Raw genomic sequence first — 27,834 nt, 5'->3', positions numbered from 1 at the left:
CATCACTCCATCAGACCAGACTGCTGCCCTGGGAGTGATGAAGGGTGACAGGAGCTACTGCAGACACCATGCGAAAGAGACTGGGGCTGCATTTAGACTACTGTAACGAGCAGATATGATTTCCACCCAAAAGAAAACAGACAATTCGAGCTTTGGGTCTATTTTTTTTCGACCAACTTAATTTAAGCAACTGGTCCCGAGCCAGATTTATTTTTTCACAAGAACACAGTCAGAGAGAGAGGGGGGCAGACAGGACAGAAAGGGTTTTCCCCCTGGCTCCACAAGCCTCTTATTTAACCAGTGAATACTATCTATTTATATCCCCAGAAAAATACAGTCACACTCGCATAAAGCATCAGAGGCACTCTTTCTGCTCTCTGTGGTGAACACAGGAAAGCTTTGTGTTACCCCAAGGTTTTTCACAGTTCCTTGTTGAGTGTTGCCAAGGCCTTGTGCTCACAAGCTTAGACCAAGGATAAAGATGCATTAAGAGACATGTGTACTTTTTTCTCTCGCACGGGAATGAAAACCAGGCTTTGTCGGGAGAGAGGAAAACTCTGCTGCACTGAGCACTGGCATGGTGTTTCTTCTCAGTAAAATATCCACTTTGTCCAAATTCCTGCTCAACTGGCCCCAGGTAACCTGGAGAGAGCCCCTTTTAGTCTTAATAGCTCCTTTAATTATGCAATAAAATACACAGGCGCTAGTTTTAAGATAACTGTGGGGAGTCCATCATATTTCTACAATATATTACAATATATTTCTATTCTACAAGCTATAACCACAGTGTCAACGTGCAGAAAACTAAAAAAAAAAATGACACTCAACCAAATAATTTATATTACATCCAAGCGAGCCGTTTCCACATTATGGACATACTGAACATGAAGCAGATTATCAGAAAAGCTCCCACCCTCTGTATATTTATGTAATCCTCGAAGCTCTCTTGCAAGCTCTCTCTCTTTCCACGGGGACCGTTTTCATTGGTCTGAATCAAGGGATGAGTTGTTCTTTTGTTGCATGTATCAGCCGGTTAAGTTATAGGTTGTAGCCATAAATCTCATGAAGGAAATGACTCTCTTCAGGCGTATATTGTTGGTTTGGAAATATGGCGTGAAACTACCCTTCCAACAAGGTCTCACAAGTTTGTTTGGCCTGCAAAGACTGATTGCTGTGTTCCCACACCGCTAATTGATCCAAGTTTGGGGTAAAACAGCTCCAAGGTTCAAAATGACTCCTCAAAAACAAACAAAATGTGAAAATGCCCAGGGTTTGTTTTGATATCGCAGGCTCCTCACTTACCTTGAAGACAAACATCTCTCTCCTCAGTATGGCGAGGGTGTTGAAGCCTCCATCGCAGATGCTGGGTTTGGCGTTGGGGTGGGACGGTCTATCTCCTGGGGGCAGCCTCGGAGGTCGCGTCTGCCTGTCTGGCTTGCGGGGGTCTGAGGGAGGATGGGAGCGGGGAGGGGGCGCCGTCGGCAAAGGCTTGGTGGGCTGGGGAAGCTTATCAGGAGGCCCTGGAGGAGGTCAGAGGAAAATATCTCACCTGTTGTGACACATACATCTGCAACACCGACCATGCAGCCAAAAACTCAAAATTTAGACCGATTACAGAAATATGGTTCATTCATTCATATGCAAATGTAGTGTGAACCACTTTCATTATTACTGTGCCAATTACAACCAGCCGTTGTAACTGAAAGCAAAGGAGGAGGTAAGAAGTGAAGAGGAAATTCAAAAGACAAAAAAAAAAGAACTCAAGAGAGAAAAGGAGCAGATAGAAAAACAAGGTGAGGCCATGCGAAAATCAGTGGGTAGAGTTCAACAATGCCAAGTTCAGGGATTCAGCTCACCAAAGCATAAAATGATATGTTGAGATGAATAAAACAGAAACTCAAAAGCATGAGGAATAAAAATGTACATACTGTAGGGATAAAAATAAAATTTCCTCCCAAATGGAGGCCCAGACGTGCCTCTGTGTCATTTCACATTCATGATTTACATGAGAAAGAGAGCGAGAGGCATACAGAGGGAAAACCGAGGGAGGAGAGAGGTAGACGGAGGGCAAGCGAGTGGGTTGTGTGTATGAATAATTGAGCACATGATGACACATGAACAACACTGTGAAACTGTGAAAACGAGGATATGAGTTGCCATGTGTTGATTGGGGCCAACAGATGCCGCCCCCCCCCCCCCCCACCCCCCGATGAAAAGTATCAATGCCTAATGGTGGCATATATAAATAATGACCTTGAAAGCTACTGTAAACATTCAGGAGTTAAGCATGAATGATTAAATAACTCGACAGATGATTCGAAAGTCAGTGAATGAAAAGAGGATTAAAGAAGTGAACGAGCAACCATCAATCATTTAACTGAAGGAGTCGATCGATAGTGAGCAATTAAAGAAAGATAGACCAGCAAACTAGTTGACACACCAGCTGATCACAAGAGAGACTTCTCCCAGTCCGCAGAGCTGATCAGCGGGTCTGCATGAGAGATCCCATTCACTGACTGAATTAAATCCCCTGAAATACATCCCAGATTAGTGGAGCCAGAGCACTCTGCTGTTATGTAAGCACTGGGAAGACCTGCAGTCAGATGGACATGTAGACAAACATGCAAATGAGTACACACACACGCACAACATTATGATAAACCCATGACAAGAATAATTAAACATGGCATTTGGCAGATTTCAGTTAAACTATATTTGTTCCCAATAATCTGGAGGTCTTCAGGTAAACTCACATGTTAGACCGCTGGTCCCCCATGTGCCATCAAGGCCCAGCCAATCACTATGGCAGCTCATTCCACTGATTAGCACACTTCAAACCAAAGAACAGGAATCTAATCAGTGAACTCAGCTGGTGTGGTGATTGGCTACAATGAAAAATCTGCATACTCCTTGTCGTTAATGGAACAGAGATGGAAACCAATAGTCTAGACTAAGAGCAAAGGTGTCTGGAGAGCCTGTTAGAGAGTGTTAGTCCACCAATTTAGTACTGACCTTTCATAAAGTCTCAGCATGAGTTGTATAAAAAAATCAGGTTTGATAAAGCAGGCTGAGATAGCCTCCATAGTATGGATCAAGACCCAAAAACACTGGACCCTACAATTCCCATGATGCAACTGAATAAATGTATCAAACTCAAGCCCACAGTTTGAAACGCAGGCTTTTTCTTTCCTGTTAGTATAAAATGGCAAATCATGTTGATTTTCATTTAGTTACACTACCTTATACATCTAGGTGTGGAGAGGAAGTTCAGTGTAATTATGACTATGATGTGTGTTCTCTCCTCCAGTTGGCTGCTTTATCATGTATAGTAATGTGAGCGCTTACTTTACTGCATGTGTAAACAGGAAGTAGGCTATTCTCTTCAAAAGAGTGGGAAGTCATTATGTTCAAAGCTCAGTGAGAACACAGTGATTTGTCTACAGGGAATAAAAAAAATGTGTATGTGACCTGTCTTTATTATTTATGATTACTTGCAGGCTGCTAAAACTTTTCTTTCGTTTTTAAGCCAATAAATATCCAGTGAAGTTTAAGCTGTTCCCTACTGTACTATGATAAACACAAACAGCTAGATTTCCTAAACTGTAACAGTGAATCGATTCTCAACACCACGCTCATCCTAGCCCCGTCAGACCTTTTCTTCCCACAATTCACTGTGTGATCCCGCCTGGCTCCCACTGACTGCACCACACCACTTCTCTATAACTCTCCCACATCTCACCATACCTCTCTACCTTTATGGAAACTCTCAGCTCCCAAATCTAACATCCCCGTTAACCAAGAGGAAGAAAAGGAGGCCAGCTGCTGGGAAAAAAAAGAGAGTGAGAGAAGAGCTGCCATCACTTGTCCTGCCCTTCACCTCCTGGTACAACCGAGAGGAGGAAGGAGGGGTAGCAGTGGAGAGGAGTTAAACATGAGAGGGATGAGGAGAGATTTGATCGCTTGCCCAGGTCTGTCACTCCCAGAGGGACGTGCCCTGACCATGTAAGCAGATGGCAGGTTCTTTTGTGTGTGTGTGTGTGTGTGTGTGTGTGTGTGTGTGTGTGCAGCCATTCATGTGGCAGACGAGAGTCATCTCAGCGGAGTGTGACTGCTTTACAGCCTCGACAGCTGTAAGGGACAACACTGCCACTTCCCACCAAGCTGATTCTTAACCAACAGTAGATGTCATACTGAGGTTGAGGCGACAACATGAACACTCATATACATTTGAAAATGAATTCATACATTTAAACATGATGTGTTCCCCCACAACAACTCAACCTCAGTGGAACAATACATAAAAAACACACATGTCTAGATGGATGTCTTAGCAAGGTCTACCCTAATGCACTACTAATTCAACTCTGAAAGTGTAAAAATGAAGACTACACTGATGCTTGCACAAATCCATTACCGTCAAATTGAATTTTACACTTCTGGTATGCACGCCCCAGAGCTATAGCAGTTTTATGAGAGGACGAAGCACTGCAATCAGCGCCTGTCAACTCAAAATGTGTGTCAATGAGGAGTGTGTAGGTGCTGTGCTGATCAAGCTCTCGCCTCCTGTGATCTTAAATTTAGGTCTTAATCTTAGATCTGTGTTTTATCTGGCTACCAAAGTGATCTTGTGCTATAACTGGGTTAGAATAACAAGGAAAATACACTATTCCAGACGCACCAGTATTTAAAAGTTCAACTTTGGCACCATTGACCAACAGCAAACCGTCTGGACAGTGCTAACTTGCTTCTCAGTCAGCTTTTTTAGCAAGCTAGCTAGCTCAGAAAGTTATTGTGACTGACTGGAACTGGAACGTCCTCAGCTTGGCAGTGTGTTAGCGGTTAGCTTGCCAGAAACAGTAGATCTCCAACAAGGCCTGCGAGCACTCACTATGTCACCATGCTTCAACGACATATCTCATGCCAGTATTCTGGCAAGTTACTATAATTCCTTAGAGTGAAAGGTTTTATTGACTATAACAGGAGGAAGGTCACACAAGGCACATTTGGGATCATTAGGTCCAGGAGGCCTTACCATAAATTTTCTGGATGCCCAGCAAGTCGTCCATGGGCAGTTTAAAGTTGTCAGTGTCCATGTACTGGTAGAAAGGAGCCATGATGGCCGTGGGGTCGTTGGAGTGTTCGAGGCCCAGCGCGTGGCCGAGCTCGTGGACCGCTACCAGGAACAAATCGTTACCTAGAAACAGAAAGAGGGAGGATGGCCAGAGAAAAAGAGAGAGAGCAGTCTGTCATGGCTGTGCTCAACAGTAAATGTGTTTGCAGCATTGTATGTCTCCAACAAGTTGCACCTGTTTTGGTTGGCAGTGCAAGTGTAGTTCCTTCAAAATAAAGCCAAGTTTTGCAAGTTTTGTAAGGACTGATTTAAATAAACAACAGCCTTTAAGGGAAAAGTTTTTGGGTAAGTCCATGGTTAGACAATAAAATGGTCCATGAATAGTCCTCGCAACAATATATATCCAAACACATGTGAATATGTGTGTATGAGCATAGATAATCCACTACTTATGCACCAAATGAGTGGATTACTTAGCGTGCGACAGACACTGATGGGACATATTACACAGAGATACATGCACACATACATACACATACACACACACACCCCACAGCGCATAGAAAACCCTGCGCTCTGTAATTAGTCTCGAGCTGTGGTAAGCCGATGACTACACTGGGTTGACCTTTTGACTTAGAAACCCTCTGTGGCCGGCAGCCAAGCCCCAAACCAATCCCAACTGTATTAGACTTGGATATTTGGGATTTAAAGCTGCCCCTCCACGCCCCATTCAAGTTACTCAACTTACGTCACTGGCAACCAAAACAGCAACAAAAACCACTCCTCCTCAGCCTCCTCTCTGATGCTTTGCCAAGATGTCGAATCCGACCCATAAAGAAACTCATCATTGTTGAGAAACTCATGGGTATACAATTAGGGTAAGACTGCTATGTCTTATGTATAATTTATAGTAGTACACTGGCTGTCTGAGGGAAGCTATTAACCTGATTCCAAAGAGACATCTAATGTCTCATAATAAATGATTACTTCAAAGGAGAGCCTTTTCCACCCTATCATGAATAAAATGATACGACAAACAGTGATCTTTTGGCATTAATAATCTCAAACGTGAAGACAATAAATATTGGTTAAAATGTAGCTTTTGGAATAGGAGTTTGGACTAATCAAATGTTTTGCACAAGATCTAAAATTCTTTGATTCAAGGTTGACCCTCCGATGCTCTCTCTTCAGTTTTACCTTTCTCTGTCTTTCTTATCACATCGAGTGTCTCGACAGGAATGAAAAAGAGCATCACTTATTCATTGCGATTGCTACTAAAGTGAGGCACTTATCTGCTGCAAATCTGTCACATGAATAACGCATCAGCATTTACAAACGGTGATTCAGATCGCTTCTTAGCAGGTACAGTACAATGCTTAAGAATTTACAGGCCAGGCTACCACAGAGAAATAGCTTAATTGGAACCTCGTGAAGGATATTTGACTGTATAAATGTCCGTTTATAGGGTTGATGTAAAGCCCTCTTTTGCACGGGTGTAAAAGGACAGACAGCATTAATATCCAGGGGGGGTTGCTGAAAAAGCTCTACTTTCCAGCCAAATTCTTCCAATGAAAATAGATGGCTTATAAAAAAAACAGTACAGAAACTGAGGCAGAATTTATGCAAGCTTGTAATATTGAACAAGTGTCTGGAGATAGTGTTTATAGTGAATAAAGAGAGGCGGAGAAGAGAAAGGAGATAAAGAGAAGAGAGAAACGGCTCAGTGATTTAGGAATCACTTGTGGCGGAAACAGGGTCACACTCTGCAGCTGAAGACCCTCCTTTAGGCCATTGATGGCAGGGGGAGCAGAGGAGTAAAAGTGCTCAATGAAGCAGTTTTAAACATTAGAATTTTATAGTCGAATTAATTATGGTACAGAAGCGAGTGCAGTTACTGTGCATGACTGTGATCATGGTCTGTGACAACAGTTTTTTCTTATGATAGATGTATTGACGGTGCAAAGGATTGATGTGTGTGATTGCTGAGTGCACTGATGCTGACTGGCATCCATTTTTAATGACTTTAAAATCATATGAAAACTCATAACCCTTAATGTATTGGCTGAGTCATATATGTAATAGATAGATAGATAGAGTGAATGGATGCTTTGAAACACCGCATTAGGTTTCAATGCATTACAGTATATAACTCATAAACTACGCATGTCATCATTATGAACTTATTTACAGATAATCAGTGTGAAATAGTAAGCATTTTGAGGGCTGAATTCAAATTTGAGTTCTAAAAAGCAGGAAACCGTAACAAATGATACACATATTGACACATGATACGCAAGCATAAATTAGTGAGCAAAAAAAGGCACGGAAGAATAATAATAATAAGTATGCAGGACAATATGAGCAACATGTTTCTTGATGTCTAAAAACTGGATGTAGTTTATGTTTGTTACACAAAAGACTAAACAAGGGGAAATAGACTAGAAGAGTCTATCTTTCTATTTCTTGCTCTTTCTGACCTTTGTACTTAGACACACTAGTTTTTTCAGAGCCAATATGAGCTTCACTTACTTTAGCTTGTACTATTATTATTGATAATTATGCTATGAAAATCTACTACAGATGCTCTGGTCACATCAGCTGTATGAGTAAAGGGAAGGACTCTCTGTCTAGTTCCATCTCCATCCCCAATCTTGAGTCTGTCTTTCTGCCTCCTGGGGCCATTTGAGGTCAGTGTTGTCACTTTGTTTCGGTTGCTTATGTAAGTCACGCTGTGGCAGACAGGGACGTCCTGTTGGCCCCGGGGCCACAAACAAAGCCGAGGCAGTTTGTACTGCCTGGCTAATTATCAGCTGGAAGGTATACAGAGCCTACACAGGGGATGGTAGAGTGTGGAAAGAGACGAGGAGGGTATGAGGCGAAGGATGAAAGAGACAAAGAGGTAATGCAAGGGGATAGCGTATAGGAGGAGAAAAGAAGCAGAGAAAAAGTTATGGGAGGGAGGAAGAGATGAGTGGGAGACAAAGATTCAAAAGAGTAGATAAATACAGGGATAAAAAAAAGGTGAGGTAAACTGAGGAGAAAGGGCACTTGGAGTGATAGCTGCGTGAGGAAAAGTGGAAAATAAAACAGGATGATAAAGAGAAGGGGAAAAACTGGCAAGGAAAAAGATAAGGCTCGGGACTATTTGTTATCTTGTAAGATGTTCCAATTCCACAAAAGATGGAGATGATGAATTACACAACTGTAACCTTTGACCTCAGCATTTGTAACATCACCCTCCTGTCAGTGCCTGTATCTCAGCCCCAAACACAACAGAAAACAATAAAGCAGAAAATAGAGCAAGAGGGCTTCAGCAGCAGGATATAGTTGAAGAAAACACTGCCAGGAGATGAAATGCATTACAAAGCTCTGCAGGGTTTGTGTGATAACTCACTGAGGGCAACAGTTTTTTTGTTTGTGGGGGAAAAAGAAGAGACAGCGAGTCCTATATTTTCACCACTGTGATTCATCTCGTCTGTGCCATCCACTGGTTTGGGAAAGAATTTAGCATAAAAATAATTCAAATCCCAAGAAACTACTTAAAGCATAACAGCTACATTTGAAGTAACAGCACACAAAAATTCCAGTACTGATAAATCATGTGAAAATTTCTGTCCATGTTAAGTGGGCAGTGATTGTGGCGGCAGCCCGCGGCAGCAGCAGTGTTGCCGACACTCTCCTCAGCATAGGTCAAGGTTGCTGCTAATGAGATAGTGTAGGCGAGAAGGAAGGAAAAACAATAAAAATAAAGAAGGGATGATAGAGTGGAAGAGGTGGAGGAGGAGGGTCACTGGAGATTTATGATCAGACATACCTCTCTCTGTCTTTCCCCACAGGGTTGCAGTAAAGTAAACAGGGGTTGTGATTAGAAACCAGAAACCTCTACCTGCTCTTTCTCCATAATTTACCGGGTCCCCACACATGCCACTGCTGCTACAGTCCATCTGCTGGCCGGCGGCACATGTTACATGGGAATACCAGGTTTGAGACGTACATACAGAGAGATAAACACACACTGGCCCACAAATCAGATATGGGGCCCTGGACACCGCTGTTCAATTGCAGTAATAGCTCAGGCTGTCAGCGCAGGCCTCCAGGGGCCTGTAACCCTCTCTGCTTCCTTACTGTTTAACTAAGAGCCAGTGGTTCACTAAACACATGACATTTGACCGCACCTACAAGCATGGGTGACCGGCAGGCTGTCCACTTGTTGGCTTCTCTATTCTTCAAACTCTTATGCAAGTTTTCCCTCAGCTTTCAGATGGTTACTTAAACAAATTACCAGCCCTATCAAGGGAACCTATTTTTTTCTCTCCAGTCAGGAAGGCTTTCGAAAACACAGCAAGCCCTGCAATGTTAGCGGCACATCAACATCCTGAATTAGCCTGAAAAGCTATAACAACCCTCACTCCTCCAACTGTACTGTCCAGCAGAGACTGGGCACTAACTCCTCCACCCTTTCTTTAGTAAACACAGCTGTGACTGTTACTGCTGTTATCTTGTTGCTGTTGTTTTGCCATCCAAGTCTAAGCCAGCATAAGCACTCTCTTTGTCCCAGAGGACCTCAAATGTTTCCTATTGTTCAGCTCCCACAACTCCCTGAGAGGCTGACACTGCATTTTCAGGAATGCTCTTGGAAAAACTTAGCAAAACCGTGCTGCACGGTCAAGTAGATGCAAAAAGGTTTTTGGGCAGTAGGGCGGTGGTTCCCAACCTTTTTTGCCCAGTGTTCCCCCACATCCCTGTTGGAATGAAATTAAGTACCCCTTCTGACATCATGTCATGTTCCAAATGTGTTCATTTGAATTGATTTTAAACTGGATGGTATTAACACTATTAATTACATAGAAGTGAATAAGGTTTTAAGAACTTTTCCATACAATTAAACTGTCAATCTTACGTTGATTTTGGTCAAGTTTTGCATTTCAACTGTTTTTACTTTAATGTGTTTAATTATTTGAACTGTTTATTCCTTACTTTAGCTATCTACTTAAACCATTTATTTGAAGTAGTAGTACATTTAGCTAACTGCTAAAACTAGTTCTACTGTAGAGTAGAATATTTCACAAGCCTCCACACTGCACACATGAAGTTCATGAACTTGTGTGTACAGAGAGGAAACTCTTATTTTAGAGTAGCTTCAATACAAATATTGAATTTGTGTGAAAGTACGGTTCATGCAGAACTTCAGCCCACCTGATCAAACCTGATCTAAATCAATTGGAACAACAAAAATTGGCATTGGTTTTTTAAGAAGCTAAAACGCAAAGTTGGCTTGTGATACTGTTGTTAGGTACTTTACTGTCCCTGATACTGGCTGAGAGCTCAACAGTGGACAGCAGGGAAATGAAAAGGAAGGGAATCAGCTGTTATCCACTAGCAGAGGTGAAGTTCACAATACTGACACTGGATGTTGTTTCTCTGAGCCGATACAACCTTGACCCTGAAGAAAGCTGGAGATATGTGAAGCGAGAAGCAATCAGAGTCCAGAGAGGCAGCAGAGACAGTGCAAACAGAGTGTTAGTCAATGAGAGCACTGGCTATCCAGGAGTGCTGCGCTGTACTGACAAGCTGCCAGAGAATCTCAGCCCTGAGGTTCAGTGCCTGGCTCAGGGGGCCCCGGGCACACAGAGCTCTGCTGGCTGTCAAACCAGAGCTGTGTGCCTGATTTGACAGAGTGACCATTGTGAAGAATGCCAAAGTACAATGGCTGCATTGTGCTCGCTTCATTTTCAAACTCTCTCTGCTTCCAATATACCCTCACAGGACAAAACAGAAACACACAGTGTGCCATTTGGTGCATTTCACCAAATCAGCTTACAGTAAGTATAAACACCAGGGTATTTAGATGTGAAATTCCAGGAATTGTGAGATGTGGCACCCTAGCACCAATATACGGTCAATATACAGTATATTACACACACAGCTCAACTTTTATCGGCCACTGTAGCCACACGACAATTAGGATAATGATAAAACATAATGCTAACACATAGTGTGACAGTAGCACAAATAGAATAAAGCCATACAGTCAACAAACAGACTGTTAATGTGTGTTACGCAGCAATGGCTATCTAAGGTTTACTGACGTTATCTTACATAAGTCATCACAGTAGCTAACATTGCTCGTCCGAAGCTACTGTCATATCAGTCCAAGTACGGTTATAGCTTCAAAGTGTATTCAACTAATCAACAGTCTTTGTCATTGCTTGAGGAAAATGTGAATTTATTATGTTTCCTGATGCTAAAAAAATGTTGTTTATATCAGTAAAATTAGGACCACATGTGTAAAGTCCCATATTTTTCATTATGATCACTTAAGATCTGACTCTTTAATTGGAGTGTCTGAGGTCAAAAAATGACGGACTGGACCTTTGAAGTTTTGAGAGGTTTCCACTACAATTTGGGCTGGAAAACAACATCTAATGTGATAAAAGTTACCCGAAATTCCATTACTTCGCATCAACGTTGTCACATTGACTTTTTCTGTTTGGAATATGTTTGACATATGATGAAAAGATACCAGTGGAAACTTTGATGAACCCACTGTTAGCCTGGTTATCCCAAGTCCCAACCCTGGCAGTGTTAGTGTCAGTATCCTACACAGGTCTGTTGCTCTGCTCTTCTTCTATCCCTCTACTCTTTGTCTGCCCTCTCTCGCTCTCTCTCTCTCTCTCTGTTCCCCTCGCTCTAGGCTGTTGACATTGGTTGAGCAACACTTGTGCTGCTGAATCTATTACACTTAATTCTCACAAGCTTGTCAGAGAACAAAACCCCCGGCTGATGGGAGCAACATATGTACACTGGAGTAATTATTTATTTACAGAAACCGCTACAGACTGAAATTCAGTGTGTGGCCAGGGATCCAAATATTGGCCGTTCCTGTGGACTTGAGGTAAATAAACCAGCAGAAAGGAAGGAAAGAAATGCTGCCAAGGAAAGGACATCCTTTATTCTTTTCTTGATTATCTCTGTGCAGCACCTGTGAGCAAGACGGGGATGTGTGTACATTTCCATTGTGACCATTAATCATCAATAATGCATCCGCAAGCAATGGTGTGTGCACATGTGTGTTCACAAGCTCACACATGCTTCTTCAGCACAGCAAACAGTAATGTTAATTCACAAAAATGCTGGAGATTTTTTTCTAAACTGAGCTTGTACCAGTAAACTAGTCAGGCGGCTAATGGTAACAGAATTTTCAAAGAAACTACAAAACCCAAAATGCTAGAAAAATATAGTACAGATCTGATGAACACTGTCAATAATGCTCCTCTTTTAATATGGTCTCTGTAAACATACTTTGTAGAGCATTACTTTGGACCCTCCTTAGGTCATTAAGATGCTGCGGTAAGTTCAGCAAACAAGTGCTGACCCACCAACCACCCAATAAATCCTCAACTTTCACAAACGCCTGCCTTGTTACTTCTTAGTCTTTTGTATGTCTTTCTATCTTATCTAAAATAAAATGTTCAATGCTTTTCCACAGTTACCAACTGACATTTCTCCCGTCAGTTCTGAAAGTAGAAGTACTGAAAAAAAAGAAAAGGAAGTTAAAATGGAAGTGCTGAAAGAAGTTGAAGTTTCAATCTGTTTCAACTATTTTCAGCGCTTCCACTTCAGCTGAAATTTTAACTACTTTTACCACTCACATGTCAACTGACATTTCAACTGCTTTCATCTCTTACTCTTCAATTGACAATTAAATTGCTTCCAGTGGAGAAAACATCAACTGATATTTCAACTGCGTTCATCTCTTTCTCTTCAACTGATATTTCTCCTTTCAGAGCTTGCACTTTGAATGACACTTCAAACCCTTTCAGGTCTCTGAAAATGCAGCCTTTTCTATTTTTTTCTATCTTCTTGTGGAGTAAAAGGAACTGTTCACTGCTTTTAAAGAGTTGCCAAACCCCCTTCGTTCTTTCATGACTGGATCAACAGGAGCATTATTAGGTGAGAATTTCTTCCAGAATGCAGAACTACAAATCTGATATCTACAGACAAATGCCGCCTTTGTGGATGTGTCACAGAGTTTCTAGCCTGAGGTCTTAATGTAAGTAGGTTACGAGTGAGTTGGTTTGCAGCAAACACATTTTCCTTTAGAGATCCAAACAGTAACAAAGAACGAGGTTTTCATTGAAGTATGAGCTGCTCAGTGGGTCACTAGTGCACCAAAGCTTCTGAATATGTTCCCTTAGAAATGTTTAACATTAATAGCTACTTCATCCTTTCAATACGTATCACACATCACTAAAGACACAAGTGATATTTCTTGAACAGTGATAAAATGTGTGTGTTCTCAGAACGAGACGTACCCTCAGCAGGGCTGTTTACACTTTTTGCTTGCTAAGGATTATGGGTACGAGGTTATGAGAGCATCTGACTGACTAGTGGGAGGGCAAGTCTCCCCAGGTGCGCGATTTGTGTTACGTGTGTGTGTGCTTCTGAGAGTGTGAGTGCGTGCGTGTGTGTATTCATGTGTGGGGGCGGAAGAGAGGACTACCGCCCACGTGGAAGTTGATGCTGCTGTCAGTAGGCGGCCGTCTATTTCTAGTGGCAGGCTGGCGGGCAGGAACGCATGGTGATATCTCTGCTTTCTTTCTCTTAATTATCAGTGTCTTTCTAAAAAAGTGTGAAAGCAATGATTTAAATCCCTTATCTTTCTCAAAAGTGGTGTTCATTGTTGGAAATTAAACACGGTGATGTAACCACCAAAGATGTCTTCGCTCACAATAAACATGATAGGAAAGGTGTTTTATCAGCAAATTCAGAAGTGCATTCGTATTTTAGTTTAGTTTCAATGGTAGATAACATTGTATTTGCTCTTTTATCTTTACTCACACAACCACTGTCCATTCCTGAATAGTGTCTGCACTGGTACTGTCAGGACATGTACAGGCCCAAGAACCTCCACCAATCACAGCTTAGGACAGCCTGTATGTTGCCTGAGAGGCGAGGCCTGGGGCAAAAGAAATCTCCATATAACATCACTGCTGCTCCTTGAACAATCTGAGTTCCTCTACTACCATATCTCACAGATAGACAGTGTGCTCTATAATGTATAACCTATATCTATGTATTTTGTTATATAGTATTGCATTCATCATGTTCCTAGACTGGATTATGTAGTGTCCTATACAGATTTATTATATTGCACTGTATCATATCATAGTGTTACATCATGTAATGTCAACTGTCGTGCTGCATGCTTGAGATAAACTGCCTACAAGGTAGTGAGTTCTTCAGCACCCTTGAAATGTTTGTGTGTGTTTGTGTGTGCGCAGCTTTCTGTGCTGCTTTACCGCCTGCGTCCTCCCACAAAATCCTCTACTTACAGTAACCCAACCATCAATACTGTTCCTACTTCCTGCCCAAATGTAGCCATGCTGGATGTCCTCGGGACTCACACATGCACACCCTTCCAGTAAAAGATAAAAATCTGCTCCTGTGGTAAGAAAAAGCATCTGATTCTTCCCATTTATTTTCTCTGAGAGATAGAGACAGCCAGCGGCAGAGCGGACGAGGAGGGACGCAGATAGAGACAGAAGGACATAGGAAAGATTGAAGATCTATATAGAACCTGCTGAATGATTGCGGAGGGTTTTCTGAGAAGCTGAACAACCTTGAAAGAATGAGGAATTATTTAACTGTCTCCAAGCAAGGGTAACCCAGAAAAGACTATATATCAGTTTTTATCTCTGTCAGTATTTTAATCAATGGGTTTGTGACATTATAAAAGCAATTACAAATACCATGTCTGATTTAAGACAAAGAAGGAAAATATTCCTTTATGCAGATGACTTGCTTCTTTTTCCAATAGGGTCTGGTCTTTCGCACTTATTACTGCCAGATATATATATATAAAATCTATTCTAGTTTTTCATATTTATAATTCAGGATTTAATTCAAATCCAAATTCACCAGAAAACATTGAGACTGTATCTTGAATCATACTGGAAATGGACTGTGATATCCAATTCCATTCAATCATAGAATGTAATGCACAATGTAATGGGTTTATGTGAGATATGGGGCTAAACATCTCTCCAACAAAGTTATTGAGACAAAAGCTCTAACCCTGCATAGAGTCCTGCAGAAGTATTTGTAAGGCCCAGAGTGAAGCTCACACAGGGCAGGAGGTCAATATCCTTAACACTTACTTACACAATCACTTGTGGGAATGGAACAACAAACCCAAACACAAACTGTAATGACATGCAGCGGCAGACTAACTGACCAAATTACCTGATAAGAAACCTAAAAAAGACCAGACAGACTACATGGCCATAGTCCGACAGCAGACAGACGGACCTCACTTTCCAGACAAACTGAACTTCCTAAAACTTTGTCCAACTAACATACATGAGACATTCTTTCCAACATTTGGAAACATAAACATTGTAATTTCAATGTCTGGACAGCAAGGCGAAATTACTCTTCACCCTGGGGTAGTTCTGGCTCTTAAATATGTTACTTCCTGCCACAAAAAAAAGGACAGCAAGGAGGAAATGTCATCAAGTAAATCAAACAAACGGGTTTCTCCATTTCTTTCTTTTACTTTGCCATAGATACACTCACACGCATAAGAAGATAATCAGTTTTGTTTTCATTCTTGTTTATGCCAGTTTCTTTTGTAGTCATTATTATTTCAGCAGCTTTAACAGTTCTTTGGAAACACATCAAGCATCAATGCCGACTAAACCCACTGAACTTAATGGAGAGAGTGAATGCTAGAGTGACAAGGGAGGAACAAAAGAAAAAGAGAAACGGGGTGGAAAAGACAGTCTACTGCTACCTCCTCATCGCCCAGTAGGAGTAGCAACCTAAAAATAAACCTGCAAGGACAACATATGCTCCTTTATTCCTCAACCTTTCTTCTTTTTTTCCTCTCTTGTGCTCCAACATCTCTGATCATCTTAACATCTCCTCTTTTTTTTCTTACAATAGACCCAACAGAGGCTGCTCCACGTAACAAAGCCTGCACTGTCCCCTGCTAAGCAGCCGAAGATTGATCTCCTTTCACTGTCTGCTGGAAAAAAAACGCCTAAAATGACAGCAGCTTTGAATGAGCAATCAAGTTACAGGATTGGACGTCGATGATAAACAGTTCTGCCAATCGACGCCAGGGAGCCAGGCTTTCTCCTGTGACCATCCATCAATCAGCTGATCGATGTCCAGCCCATCCCAAAATTCCCTCCCTCAGCCAATCGCCACTCTGCCCCCGTTATCTAATCCCAGTACCTGGAAACATAAATTCTTGGGGTATTTTTCCTCCTGGTGACGATGTGTTTTTCTAACCTCTTTGGCTCATTTTGGGGGAAGAAAATAATAAAGCCCTGGAATCTCTCATTTCCTGTGTGTAGGTCTAGCTCACATGCTGTGTTATGTTACATAGTTTTTGCTGATACTACTAGAGGCTGGTGGTACTTGAAGGCATACCAGGCCTTATAAGTCACCCTCGGGTGAGACTGGGTGTTTGTGTACAGTCATGGTATGCAGTAGAAGTGATGAAACTTTTTTTTTTCCTGGTGCCAAGTTGTTGTTTTTTTGTAAAATCCAATCAGCCTCGGTGTGACTGAAAGTCAAAATGGAATCAGTCTTATCTATTCCTGCGCACATCGCTTTGATTTTTCACAACGAAACACACAGTGGCCTCAGCACACAAAGATGACCTTGTGATAAAGCACGGCTGAGCATCTGCTTGTTCTCCTTTTTTGTTTGTTGCACAGAAATGGAAAAACTGTCAGATGAAAACGCCTTCTGCAAACGCACTCCCTTTCAGTCAAGTCGTCGTGGCACATTGAGCTCTGATGAAAAGACAATCTAATCATCTCCATCTCCAGTTCCAGTTTTTTTCCCCCCTTATCCTGTGTTCACACTAAATCCCTCCACAATCCTCTCCTTTCTGCCCTCCAGCACTCTGCATCCCGATTTTTACCTTTGTTGAAAAATGTTCCGCCATGTTTCATCCAATCATGTCTCATCTTCTTACTCTCCTTGCATAATTTTTCTATCAAACCTCTGCCCTCTCAACCTATTATGTCTTAAGTTTATTCTCCCATGCATCTATCTATCCCTCCATCTATTGATCCCTCACAGCCATGCATCCATCCGTCACTTAAGCCAAGCAGTCTAGGAATGTAGGGCAGCTGTAGGAGCTCCAGGACCACTTCTCTCTGTTTGTCCCACAGGCATGTGGCACTTTCAATGGGAATTTTGGCTGATCATCCGCCCACCCACACCCCCGCGCACTCCTTCCCTGTTGTCTCTCACTGTGCATCATCCTGGCTAAAATAAGCTAGCAGCTATCATTGCGCAATATCGTGTGAATTCTCACAGTGAAAGCTAAAATGAGATAGACTGAGAGATGAGGGATGTGCAACAAAAAGAAAAAAGATCCGAGGACAGAACACGTCAGTCAATGTGTTTCTTCTTAATATCTGACTTTGTCCTTCTCATGCAGCTCAAAGGCAAGAGAAAAAGGAAATATTGAGAAAGAAAGTCAAATCAAACAGTTCACAAATCATGCGGGATGAAGCTCAATTTTGTAAAATCAACAAGGATGTTCACGAGGATCTTTCGTGTATACAGTATCTATGTACGTGTCAAGTACAACTTCACGTTTACCAACTGCCAGGTTGGAGATACCCAATTTACTTCTTCTGTCAATTGGAGATGTGTTCCACTTTGTTAAGACCAATCTGATATGAACAGTGTTTGATCGTGATGGAATAAAACCCACAAACAATTTCCTCGAGCCAAAAGTCGCTCTGTAATCCACTGTTGCAAATGTTTGTTCATTGAAATATTGCTTAAACAAATCCTCTCCCTCGTCTGCAAGCCCCATTGTTTTAAAGCAGCACCAAAGGCTGACACACACACACACACACACACACACACACACACTTTGTAGCAAACAAGAGAAAGGAGGTAGGGAGGGTGGAAAATGAAAATGGGTAAATCTGTCAGTCTAAAACCTCTGTGTCAAACACTCCCTGGTGCTCTGAACTCTTCCCAGGCATGATATGCTGCACATAAAAGGTTCTGGTGCTGTGTGGTGTGATCATGGAGTCCACTGTCAACCACACACAGCACAGAGGAGAGTGTTTAGTGTGAAACAGAGGCAATAAACACAGGCCTGACTGAGGATGAATGTGAGATTCACTTCCCTAGAGTTTCCTAATCTTTTGATGCAGAGATAACACTGCTGCTGCAGTGATTTGGTCAGCATCTAGAATATACTGTGTACTGGCACTACTTACACCTGTAAAATGCAATAAATGTAGGTGTGAGTGTACAAACGGGTGACTAATTCAAGGAAGGTCTATTGTGTACATACAAATGCAGAGTTGAAGGATTAAAAGAATGTTTTTGTCATTCAGTGAATTTGTTTACTCTATACAGATGATTTCATGCATCCAGGAAGTGATACATATGATGCTATCATTCTTTCGCTTTAAGGTCTGAAGAAGGCACGCTGTTGCTGAAACATCAGCAGTCTACGCTGCATGTAGGTCTCAGGCTACCAGCCTGTGGAACTCTACTGGAGGGGCGAACACTGTTCTTCCTAAGGATATTCCCTCGTTTGGTGTTTTGATGATCCCTCTGTATGGAAGCATTTGAATTTGTTATGTTTCTCTCCGTTTATACTCCTCTCCCTTTAATTTGTATCCCTACCTACTTGCGTGCTCCATATGTCGAACGGATCTTCTGTAAACATGTCTGGTTGCAGCAACATTCCTGTGGCACCTCATACTGTACATATTTATTTAAAATGTCTCTCAAACCCCATGATGATGTTGTTGTAAGATAACCAGCTGAGATAATGAGTGGATGGAAGTGGAGTCCAATAAACTCCATAAACAGATTGTCTGCCACAGGAGTGCAACTAACAATTATTTTCATTATCAATTAAGCTAAATTACTTTCACTCTGTCCAAGAGGATATATTCAAATTGCAGATGAATGCAACAAGCACTGATATGCAACACCATGAGAAAATGTACTTGTTTCCAGTATCCTCGGATCAGTAGCACTTTCTCGCCACGCTAGTGCAGCTTTTTCGGCGAGTTTGATTTGCAGACATAACACCACTTTATCTCCTGCGTGGCAAAAGCACCAAATCACACACACATATAGAAAGCTGTGGATGTGTAATGTATATCCAAGTCTCTCTTAAAATGCCATTAGCTAATCTTAATAAGAACCTCATTCTGCTGTGTGTGCTAAAAATGCCTATGCCACGGAATGCAACTTTTGAGTAATCCCCTATCCTCAAATGCCTGAGTTGCAGTGTGAGCGAAGGTGCAGACAAAACAGTGCAATTGCATTGTGTGTGTGTGTGTGTGTGTGTGTGTGAGTACTTAAACACGTGTATGCAAGTGTTTATCTCCACGTGGACAGGGATTAATCCTCCAGTGTGCATCAGTGACGTCGTCATGCAAAACAACTACATCTATGGCGTGATGCTGGCAACGGTTGCCGGGACGACTGATCCTTTCTCAACAACAGTGCGTGTATGTGTGTAAAAGAAAGATGAGAGATGACAAAGAGAGAAAAGAAAAGCCCTGTGAAGCATGGATGCAGGAGGAGAGAGGAGATGGATGACAGATGGATTACTTGAAACGAGTTGCATTGGGAATATATGGCGTTAACTACCTCTGTTGGCAGAGGTTTTGAGACAATTAAACTGAAAGTCTACATGCTTGTTTTTATTGATTGCAATTGATTTCCAGAGTTGTAAAATTTTGTCCGATAGTATTACGAACCTCCATGCAGTGTTTTGGCGTCCAATAGGCCTTCAAGATCTGTTACTCAAACAGGACCGAACAGCCCCGGGCTGTGTTCGGTCTGAATGAACACCAAATCTTTCTAATCTACTCACTGTTACAGGTAATCTTTATGTTAAGCTGATATAGCATTGTATCAAAGATCTGATAGTCAGTGACATCCCCCTCTAATCGATATGCTGCGGTTGAATTGATTAAACATACAGCAGGTCTGAGAATCTGTTGGCAAAAAACTAAAGTATCATAACACGTAATTTTGTAAATGATTATAGTATTGTATTAAATAATTGAAATACATTATGATCTTATATTTTCCTCAGAACTTATACACATAATTATACCTGTTGGACCAAACATGCAAAACCATTTTATGTATATTTGACTTTTTTCTTAGTTAAAGTTTATTATAGTTTTGTTTTTTTTAAAAAGTATTACTTTTAATGATTAATGTTGTTTAATGCTCAATATTTACGGTTGTATTTATTGTTTCATTCATTTCTGAGGACAGTTTATTGTTCAATTGTAAAGTATCTTTACTCAGACATGTCTCTACCACCAATTTTTGGTTTGTTATGTGGTTGTTTATGTGTTTATGTAAAAATAATGAATTCTGGTTCAATATATTGTTATTAGATTTTAATTACACCCTAGTATTGATATCAATATTGGCCTCAAAAATCCAATATCAGTCAGGCTTTCATTTTTACAAAGGTCAAACAGTGTGTACCAAAATGCATACACACACATAAGCACACCTTTTCTCAACGCCAAAGAGCTACAAAGTGGCAAAAGGCATTTCAGAGTTTGAATGTGTTCACTAAAAGAAAACAAAGCATCGCTGACTCCGAAATACTGCAATATCATATCATAAGAGATTGTGTCATGACAACGGCACACACTGACACTGCCTTATGTTTAATTATCAGTAGTAACATTAGTAATACTTGCAGCACTATTATTTTGCAGGTTTTTAGTTTTAAGCCTGCCAAAATCTACACACTGCCTCAGAGGCTTTGCTATTGAGCCAAGACAAAAAAAAAACTATCTGGCTGGAATACAGAGTACCTGATATTTGTAGTATCTCTTGGCATAGGAATTGTGAAATTTGACGATATCCAATATCGCAGAACAAAATACTGGCTGTGGGCAGCTTCAAGCTGCATGAGCCCTCAGAAATTCATCTCAGTGTAACACTAGTCATCATGCAGGAATAAGAGCAGCCCCCCCGCCGCGGCAAGCAGTCGGGATTCAGCCAGTGCATGTTCATATTTGGCAAGGAAGCCAGCTGGGAGAGTGCGTAATAGAACTGCATGCATTATGGGATGCTTTCACAGAAGTGTGGGCCGCGGCAGGGCCGTATTAATATTACATTGAGGGGTAGAGAGACAGTGTGCGTCTGTGAGTGTTGAAGGGAGTGAATCATAGCCTTCAATGACAGCTGCTTCTCCGTCCTCCAAGGCGCGACCGCAGGGATGACAACACTGTGTGTGTGTGTGTGTGTGTGCTCAGTGGATCTTCACCTGCACTTGTGCACATATGTGTGTTTAAGTATGTTTAATCGGAGTTTTTGTGAGTGGATCATGCGATCATTGAAAGCAGAGGTGCCAATAGTTTACTTGAGGTTCTTGTTATCACTACCAATGTGTTATTCAACCTGCAGGAGGGATTCTTGTCAGTTCGGTCAAAGTACGCATCCTCAAAAGCCTTAAATATAGCCGTTCACAACATATTATCTAAGCCTACAAAAGCCTCCTACTTGAAATTCAGTCTTCGACAGCAAGTTCCTCACTTCTATTTCCGAGGCGTAGTGCTCAACAGCTCCCACTCATCTCCTCTGCTCTCCTCTCTCCCCTATCCTCTTCAAATGTTTTCTTTACTTCTCGCTACGCTGCTTTCTCAGTCTTCCCCTCCACGTCTGTCTCTCTTGTGAGCTCTTGAACCTCCAATATTTGTCTAGAGATACTCCGCCATTCTCTCTTATCTTCCTCTTCCTCTCTCTGTTATCTCGGCTGCCTTCCTTCTAGTAACCCGTCTTTTTTTATTTGTGTCCTCGCTTCTTAAGATCGTCTCCTTGACTCTCGCTCAGTCATCTCTGTCATTGTTTTGACTCGTGACTCAGAAACACTCATGACTCCTCATGAGTTGTCTCAGGGGACCACGAGGCACACTTGCCCCTTAGATTTGATGAGGGAATCCAAAGAAGAAAAACCTCCATCTTTTAGAATTCGAGAGACCACTTTGAAACATGTTGTCCTGCTGCGACAAGCGTCTGGTCATGTATAGTCACCAAGAATCCATTTAACTTTCACTACATGATTGGATTTTCTTTGCTCTATTTAACTTTCCTTATATTATGTTTCTTTCACAGTATTTTCTTTCATCTCTTGGAGTAGATGGAGGTCCTTCCACCATCACACTGAAGGCTGCACTGGGGTCAGAGGTCGACCTGGGAACTTATAGAGAGTAGAGATCTGTTGGGCCATCACAACGCTAAACAGCAACACAACCACTCAACATGCAACCCGCACAATAGCACGACATAGAGACCTCGCTAAAGGCTTACATACAGCCTGACAAGCTGCAGAGCACGGAGGGCAAGTACTCAGCAAGGGCACGAGCTCGGGGGTCGCAGCGGAGCGAGAGGTGATGCAATTGCTATAGTTCACAGAGAGAGATATCTGCTAGCAGGCTTGTTTTCAAAGAGAGAGGACTAGGCAGGCCTCAACAGATCCGACTTGAATCACACCAGAAATCTAAACCAATATCCAGCAGGCATTACACAGCAATACATCAGACCTGCTGGCAGTGCATCAAAATCTCTGGTTCAGAGAGAGCAGATGTAAATGTGGAAAACATGTGTCATGATAAAATATCTTCTATCTATTCCCATGTTTGCCGTAGTTTTACTGTTGTAAAACCTGACATATTCTCATGACTTTAGTACTTTAGCCACTCATCTAAGTGGATAAACAGTCTAGTTTCACATGCAGTCGGCCTGAGAAAACTATTTAAAGCAACAAATGCATGGAACAAGCTATGAAATCCATTATGCTACATTCCAATAATTGTAGTAAAGAATTGGTAAAAAAAAAAAAAATTCATATACATTGACTTCTTCAGAAACTCCATGACCAGTGGGAGCTGGATACTAAGTATCACTATGCATAACATTATTACTTTTCTCAAAGACGAGAGGTGACATGATGACATGATGACACACGAAGACACCTGTGCCATTTGCTGATTAAAGACCATGAGATGTGGATGAAACAAGCTAAAAGTCGATCTTGTCAAACAATAATATTGAAAGGGTGAAGGGATATTGGTGTGGGTGTTGTATCCTGTACAGGTTGTAAAGCCCTTTCAGGCAGATTTTCAATTTGTGATCTTGGGCTATATAAATAGAACTGACTTGACTTGACTTATAAAACATTGTGAGAGGTTGTACTGTATCACAGCTATTTGTTTTCCTTGAGGCTAATTACTGGAAAAGCAATAAATTGTGTTGTAAGATATAGTCGTGCAGTTCTCCAGCGAGTGATGTAATGACATTACCATTGAGACAAGCTGTAATGACCAATAATATTTTATCAATGAAGTGAAGCCTGCAAGCTGGTTGGCGCCATCAACTTGAGTCTGCCACGACACTCACAAGTCTTACTCCTCTCACTGCAACATATGTGCAACGCACCCACATTTCCCAAGCATACTAATCAACACTTACCGTCGTGGTTGGGGTTGCCCAGCGTCCACGGTTCATCTGAGTCAAAGTGTGTGTCGCCTCCAATTCCCGGCCCTGGAAAGTAGGCGTGGGCCAGGAAGCCGCCCTCGCCGTCAAAGGGCGAGCTGTCGCCGTGGAAACCTGAGGCGAAGATGATGGTGATGTCCACATCTTTCTTGGTCCTCTCCAGCTCGCTGTAGGGCACAGCCTCGAAGCGCAGCGGCGTCACATTTTGCCACACGTCGAAGGCGCGCCGAATGGCATCGTGGGTCTCCTCGGCACCCACTTTGGGCGTCACGTTCTTTATGCTGCCGAGACATGAGATACAGGAAGGGGAAGTTAAGACACAAGCAGATAATTTTCTCTTATCATCATGCCCCAGTAAGCCTCAAATCGAGATTTCTCATTTCAGGATGAGCAAATCTATTGTAAATTGGTTTGATAAGACTCTCGGCTTCTCAAAAAACAAACATACCTAAAAGTAGCTTCTTCTGCTGGATGTCCACTCAGAAGAAAAATTAAAGATCAGAATCTAATCAGGCAAAGTAAATAGCCTCTAACTCATCTGAAGCACGATGATAGAAAACAATACAGTCAGTAACCAACACAAAGGCTGACAGAGGAGGATGCTACCGCCACGTCAATCTACATGATCACACTATGCCATTTTTTTTTTTTTTAAATGCGTCGCTATCACCGTTTTCCCTGCATGCTGCCATTTCACGCTCATCCTGTTCGCCAACAGAGAGCTAAATGGAGCGATTTATGACAGAAAACAGCTGAGTCCTCCCCTGCCGGCTCAGAGTTGCTGCAGGTGTGGAAAGAATGGGACAATTTCCTGCCACTGGAATTTATTTTCTAATTAAGGATTATCAACAGCCCACTGCCTGCTGAGAGCCCCAGTCTGGTTTGGGCAATCAGGAAAACCTCTCTCCACATCACTCGCTCCAAAAATATCTCAGCGTCACGCTCTATAAAAAATGGCTTCTCTCTCTCTTGGGTGAGACAGATAGGTATAGTTTTCAACGTAGACGTTTGTAAACACACAACGCTCTATGTCTTCTTACTCTGGGAGCGCAGTGTCTGAGTTGGGTGGAAAGTTGGTTGGCTGATGTTCACTTGATAAGTGCAGTGTGTAAATAAAGCACCGTGCCAATTTCTGTTTTTTCTCTCTTTCACAAGTCTTCTTGCTCAGGTGTTTAGAGTTGTTTCAGGAATCCCCTTTTTTTCTCCTCCCATCCGCACTGTTTCCTCGGTGTACTCTCTGTCACCTCCTCTGCTTTGTTGCCTTTTCATTTTAGCTCTTCACAGCGCCTCTGTTCGGCTGTCAGGCTGTCATTTTCGATAATAGAAATAAATATTATCAGAACGTCTTTTGTCTTTGACTATTGCTCATCCTTATCTGCCTGGGTAGACTGCTGCAAGGCATATTTATATACTGCATATTAATATTGCATGTAAGCTCAGATTAATTATTGACTCAAACTCAGTGAAAAGGGAAGCATAAAGACTGGTTATGAAATATAAATACAGTGCCACTGAATAACCTGCAATGTTCATTTAAAATGTTGTAATTGCTCATACCAAACCACAATCTGCTTCTAGACCTCTATCTGCTCTCTGAAGACTGACTCGCTGACAGCTGACTTCCACTTTAGCAAAGATGTCTTTGCTTTAATTACGCTCTCACAAGTTTTGGCAAAACTTTCAACTAATGACTTTCACTTTTGACAGACCTGAGTCCTGCAGGCACACACACACACACACACACACACACACACACACACACACACACACACACACACACACACCTCACACAGGTATCGTAAAGAAGTGGAATATATGTCATTTTAAAAGACGCATCTACAAAAACAAACCATCAGAAATGTATTTGCTGAAAAAGGAAGCAGCTCTTTTGATGGTGATAATATTAAGTGGTTTTGAGAGTCAACAGCAGTATGGCGGGTATATCTGCAAAGATCAAACAGAACCTGGAGGGATCAATTGAACTGGTGTTTGTTTGGGTCAGGTGATGACCACCTGATGTTCTCGGCATGATTTATGTGACCCAAATATTTATCTGCAGATTTGTCTGTTGTTACAAAGAGTTTTTACAAGCCTAAAGTTGAACTTGCATAATTCATTTTTTGGACGATTTGGGGGCAATGCTGTCAAGACAACTTTGACATATTAACACCTCATATTGTTGATATGACTAACATGTTAGCAAACAGTGGCTTATGTACATATTGAGCAGACACAGAGCAACATTAATTAACCGTTCTTGGTCTCTGACAACTCTTGAGACAAATATCTGGCTCTTAAACTGCTAAACAGCTAACGGCCAACTTTGTCTGTCTGCAGGTAGTGTACTGCAGGTTTAAAGGGCTTTTTGATGAAAACAGCTGATGAGAGCGGTGAGAGTGAACCAAAACAGTAACGTTGTGAGCCGTAAAACCAAAACGATAAGCTGAGAGACGCTGAACTGCTCATAGCGCTGAGGGGAACCTCACAGTCGGCACAGCTCTCAGTGGGTTTGTGCAACATATATTGATGGCAGATGAGCATACATTATCCCTGTATGAACTTACCGATTGCATTTGAGTGCTTGTACTGAAAATGTTTTACAGACCAAAGAATTGGACAGTTGGAACTTTGTCATAATCAACAGTGCCACACGCTGAAAGCAACAACAACCTTGTTTTGATGTCTTGTTGTAGACTGTGATCAGATTTGTTGTAAGTCATATAAATTGTGATGAACAGCAGCTTGAGAATCGCGTGTCTTCAATTGTCCTACAATAAATGGGAGTAATAAATGCTTGCATCTCAAGATTTGCCAGTACTCTTGAATTAGAGAAACAATCTCAAACATCAGTTGAAGTGGTGTGCGATGGTTTGCTGTTGAGTAAGCAAACAGTCTCTGTCTGATTGAGGCCACTTATGGAGGCAACACAAAGCGGCCTTGTCTTTTGAAGTGCTTATGTAGAGCAGACAGAGATACGCAAGCGTGAGAAACACAAGGAAACAGTCCCCCTTTCAAATCAATATCAGCTGACCCAGAGAGAGTCTGCAAAACGTACAAATGTTTTCACTGAGACTAAAAGTGAGAAAACAATTTGTGGCACCTCCAGGGTTCTCCATGAATACATGTCCTTGTCCTGCTCTGTCTGAGGTCCCAATGAAAGGCCTTACCACAACTGTGGCCTCTTGAGGAATGAAAATATGGTTTCATTTGATTCTATTACCCATCTCGCAGCATGTGTGTCCTATTTTAAGGGCAAGACGGATAAAGAGAGAAACTCATGCAGGGAGAAGCTGCAAAAAGACAAATAAAAGAATCCCAACCTGCTCTGAAGCCACATTAAATATTAAACTCCATGTTGTGAGGTGATAATGATTCCGGATGCAACTCTTGTGCTATAATAGTACCTGCATGCAGGGAGGACCGTAGGGATGCCAAAGCTAATTAGTGCCTCCCCACAGCAAGTACTGTATGTGGCTACATGGAAACTAGCACACACCTGGGGCGGCCATTCATTTGTTATACTTTCCAAATGCCAGCGCTGTTTTTTTAAAGATTATTTTTGGACTGGGAGAAAGACTTCAGTCAAAGGCCTAGACTTGGATTCAAGCCCACAACTTTGCATACTTGTTTTATACTTTTATATACATATATATATATATAAATACACACTACATACAGTAGTTCCCTCTAACTTCAGCTTAAAGGACACATGTTGGGCTGATATAAAACTTGAGGGTTGTTGGTTAAACCAGTACAGGTTTGATATTGTGATTTCGGCTTTTAGATCACAATGTTACGACGGTAGAGAGCTCAGTAGTCGATGACTGTGAGCCATCGGCGATGAACGAGGCCCAACCCTAATAAACCTGAGTTATCCTTTTATTTTAAATCTGTATTTTATGTTAATTTAACAGTAAAGATATTGTTTCTGGTCTTTGATTTAACATGCATGCATTTGTTTAAAAGAACCCAAGAGGAGAAATGATAACCGATAGCTGATACACATTCTGACAGGGTAAAACGTTCGTGTTATACGTAGAATAGAGGGACTAGCATATAATTGTGTATTAACTGTGAAACTAAAGGGTTCCTGTTGTGTGTTTTTGTACCATAACACAGTCTATAACATTTTGATACACTATCTCAAAATGATTAATAATGTTTTTTCGATATAGAAATGTGACACATGGAACCTTAAAGGAGATGTCTTTATAAGATATACAATG

General features: G+C 41.7%; 1 protein-coding gene across 2 annotated transcripts in view; it reads right to left on the bottom strand.

Annotated features, from left to right (window-relative positions):
- LOC139304671 (matrix metalloproteinase-16-like) overlaps positions 1 to 27,834 on the bottom strand; it is a 64,313-nt gene that overhangs the window by 17,118 nt on the left and 19,361 nt on the right. For both annotated transcript variants that reach the window (XM_070928590.1, XM_070928591.1), the window contains exons 4-6: positions 23,585 to 23,889; positions 5,033 to 5,194; positions 1,303 to 1,520 (exon numbers count right to left, since the gene is read on the bottom strand). In XM_070928590.1, the coding sequence (XP_070784691.1) occupies positions 1,303 to 1,520; positions 5,033 to 5,194; positions 23,585 to 23,889 (685 nt within the window). The remainder of the gene's footprint in view (positions 1 to 1,302; positions 1,521 to 5,032; positions 5,195 to 23,584; positions 23,890 to 27,834) is intronic.

Source organism: Enoplosus armatus, chromosome 21 (assembly GCF_043641665.1).
Source record: "Enoplosus armatus isolate fEnoArm2 chromosome 21, fEnoArm2.hap1, whole genome shotgun sequence".
Classification (NCBI taxonomy): domain Eukaryota; kingdom Metazoa; phylum Chordata; class Actinopteri; order Centrarchiformes; family Enoplosidae; genus Enoplosus; species Enoplosus armatus.
This window is presented reverse-complemented; position numbering and strand designations above follow the sequence as displayed.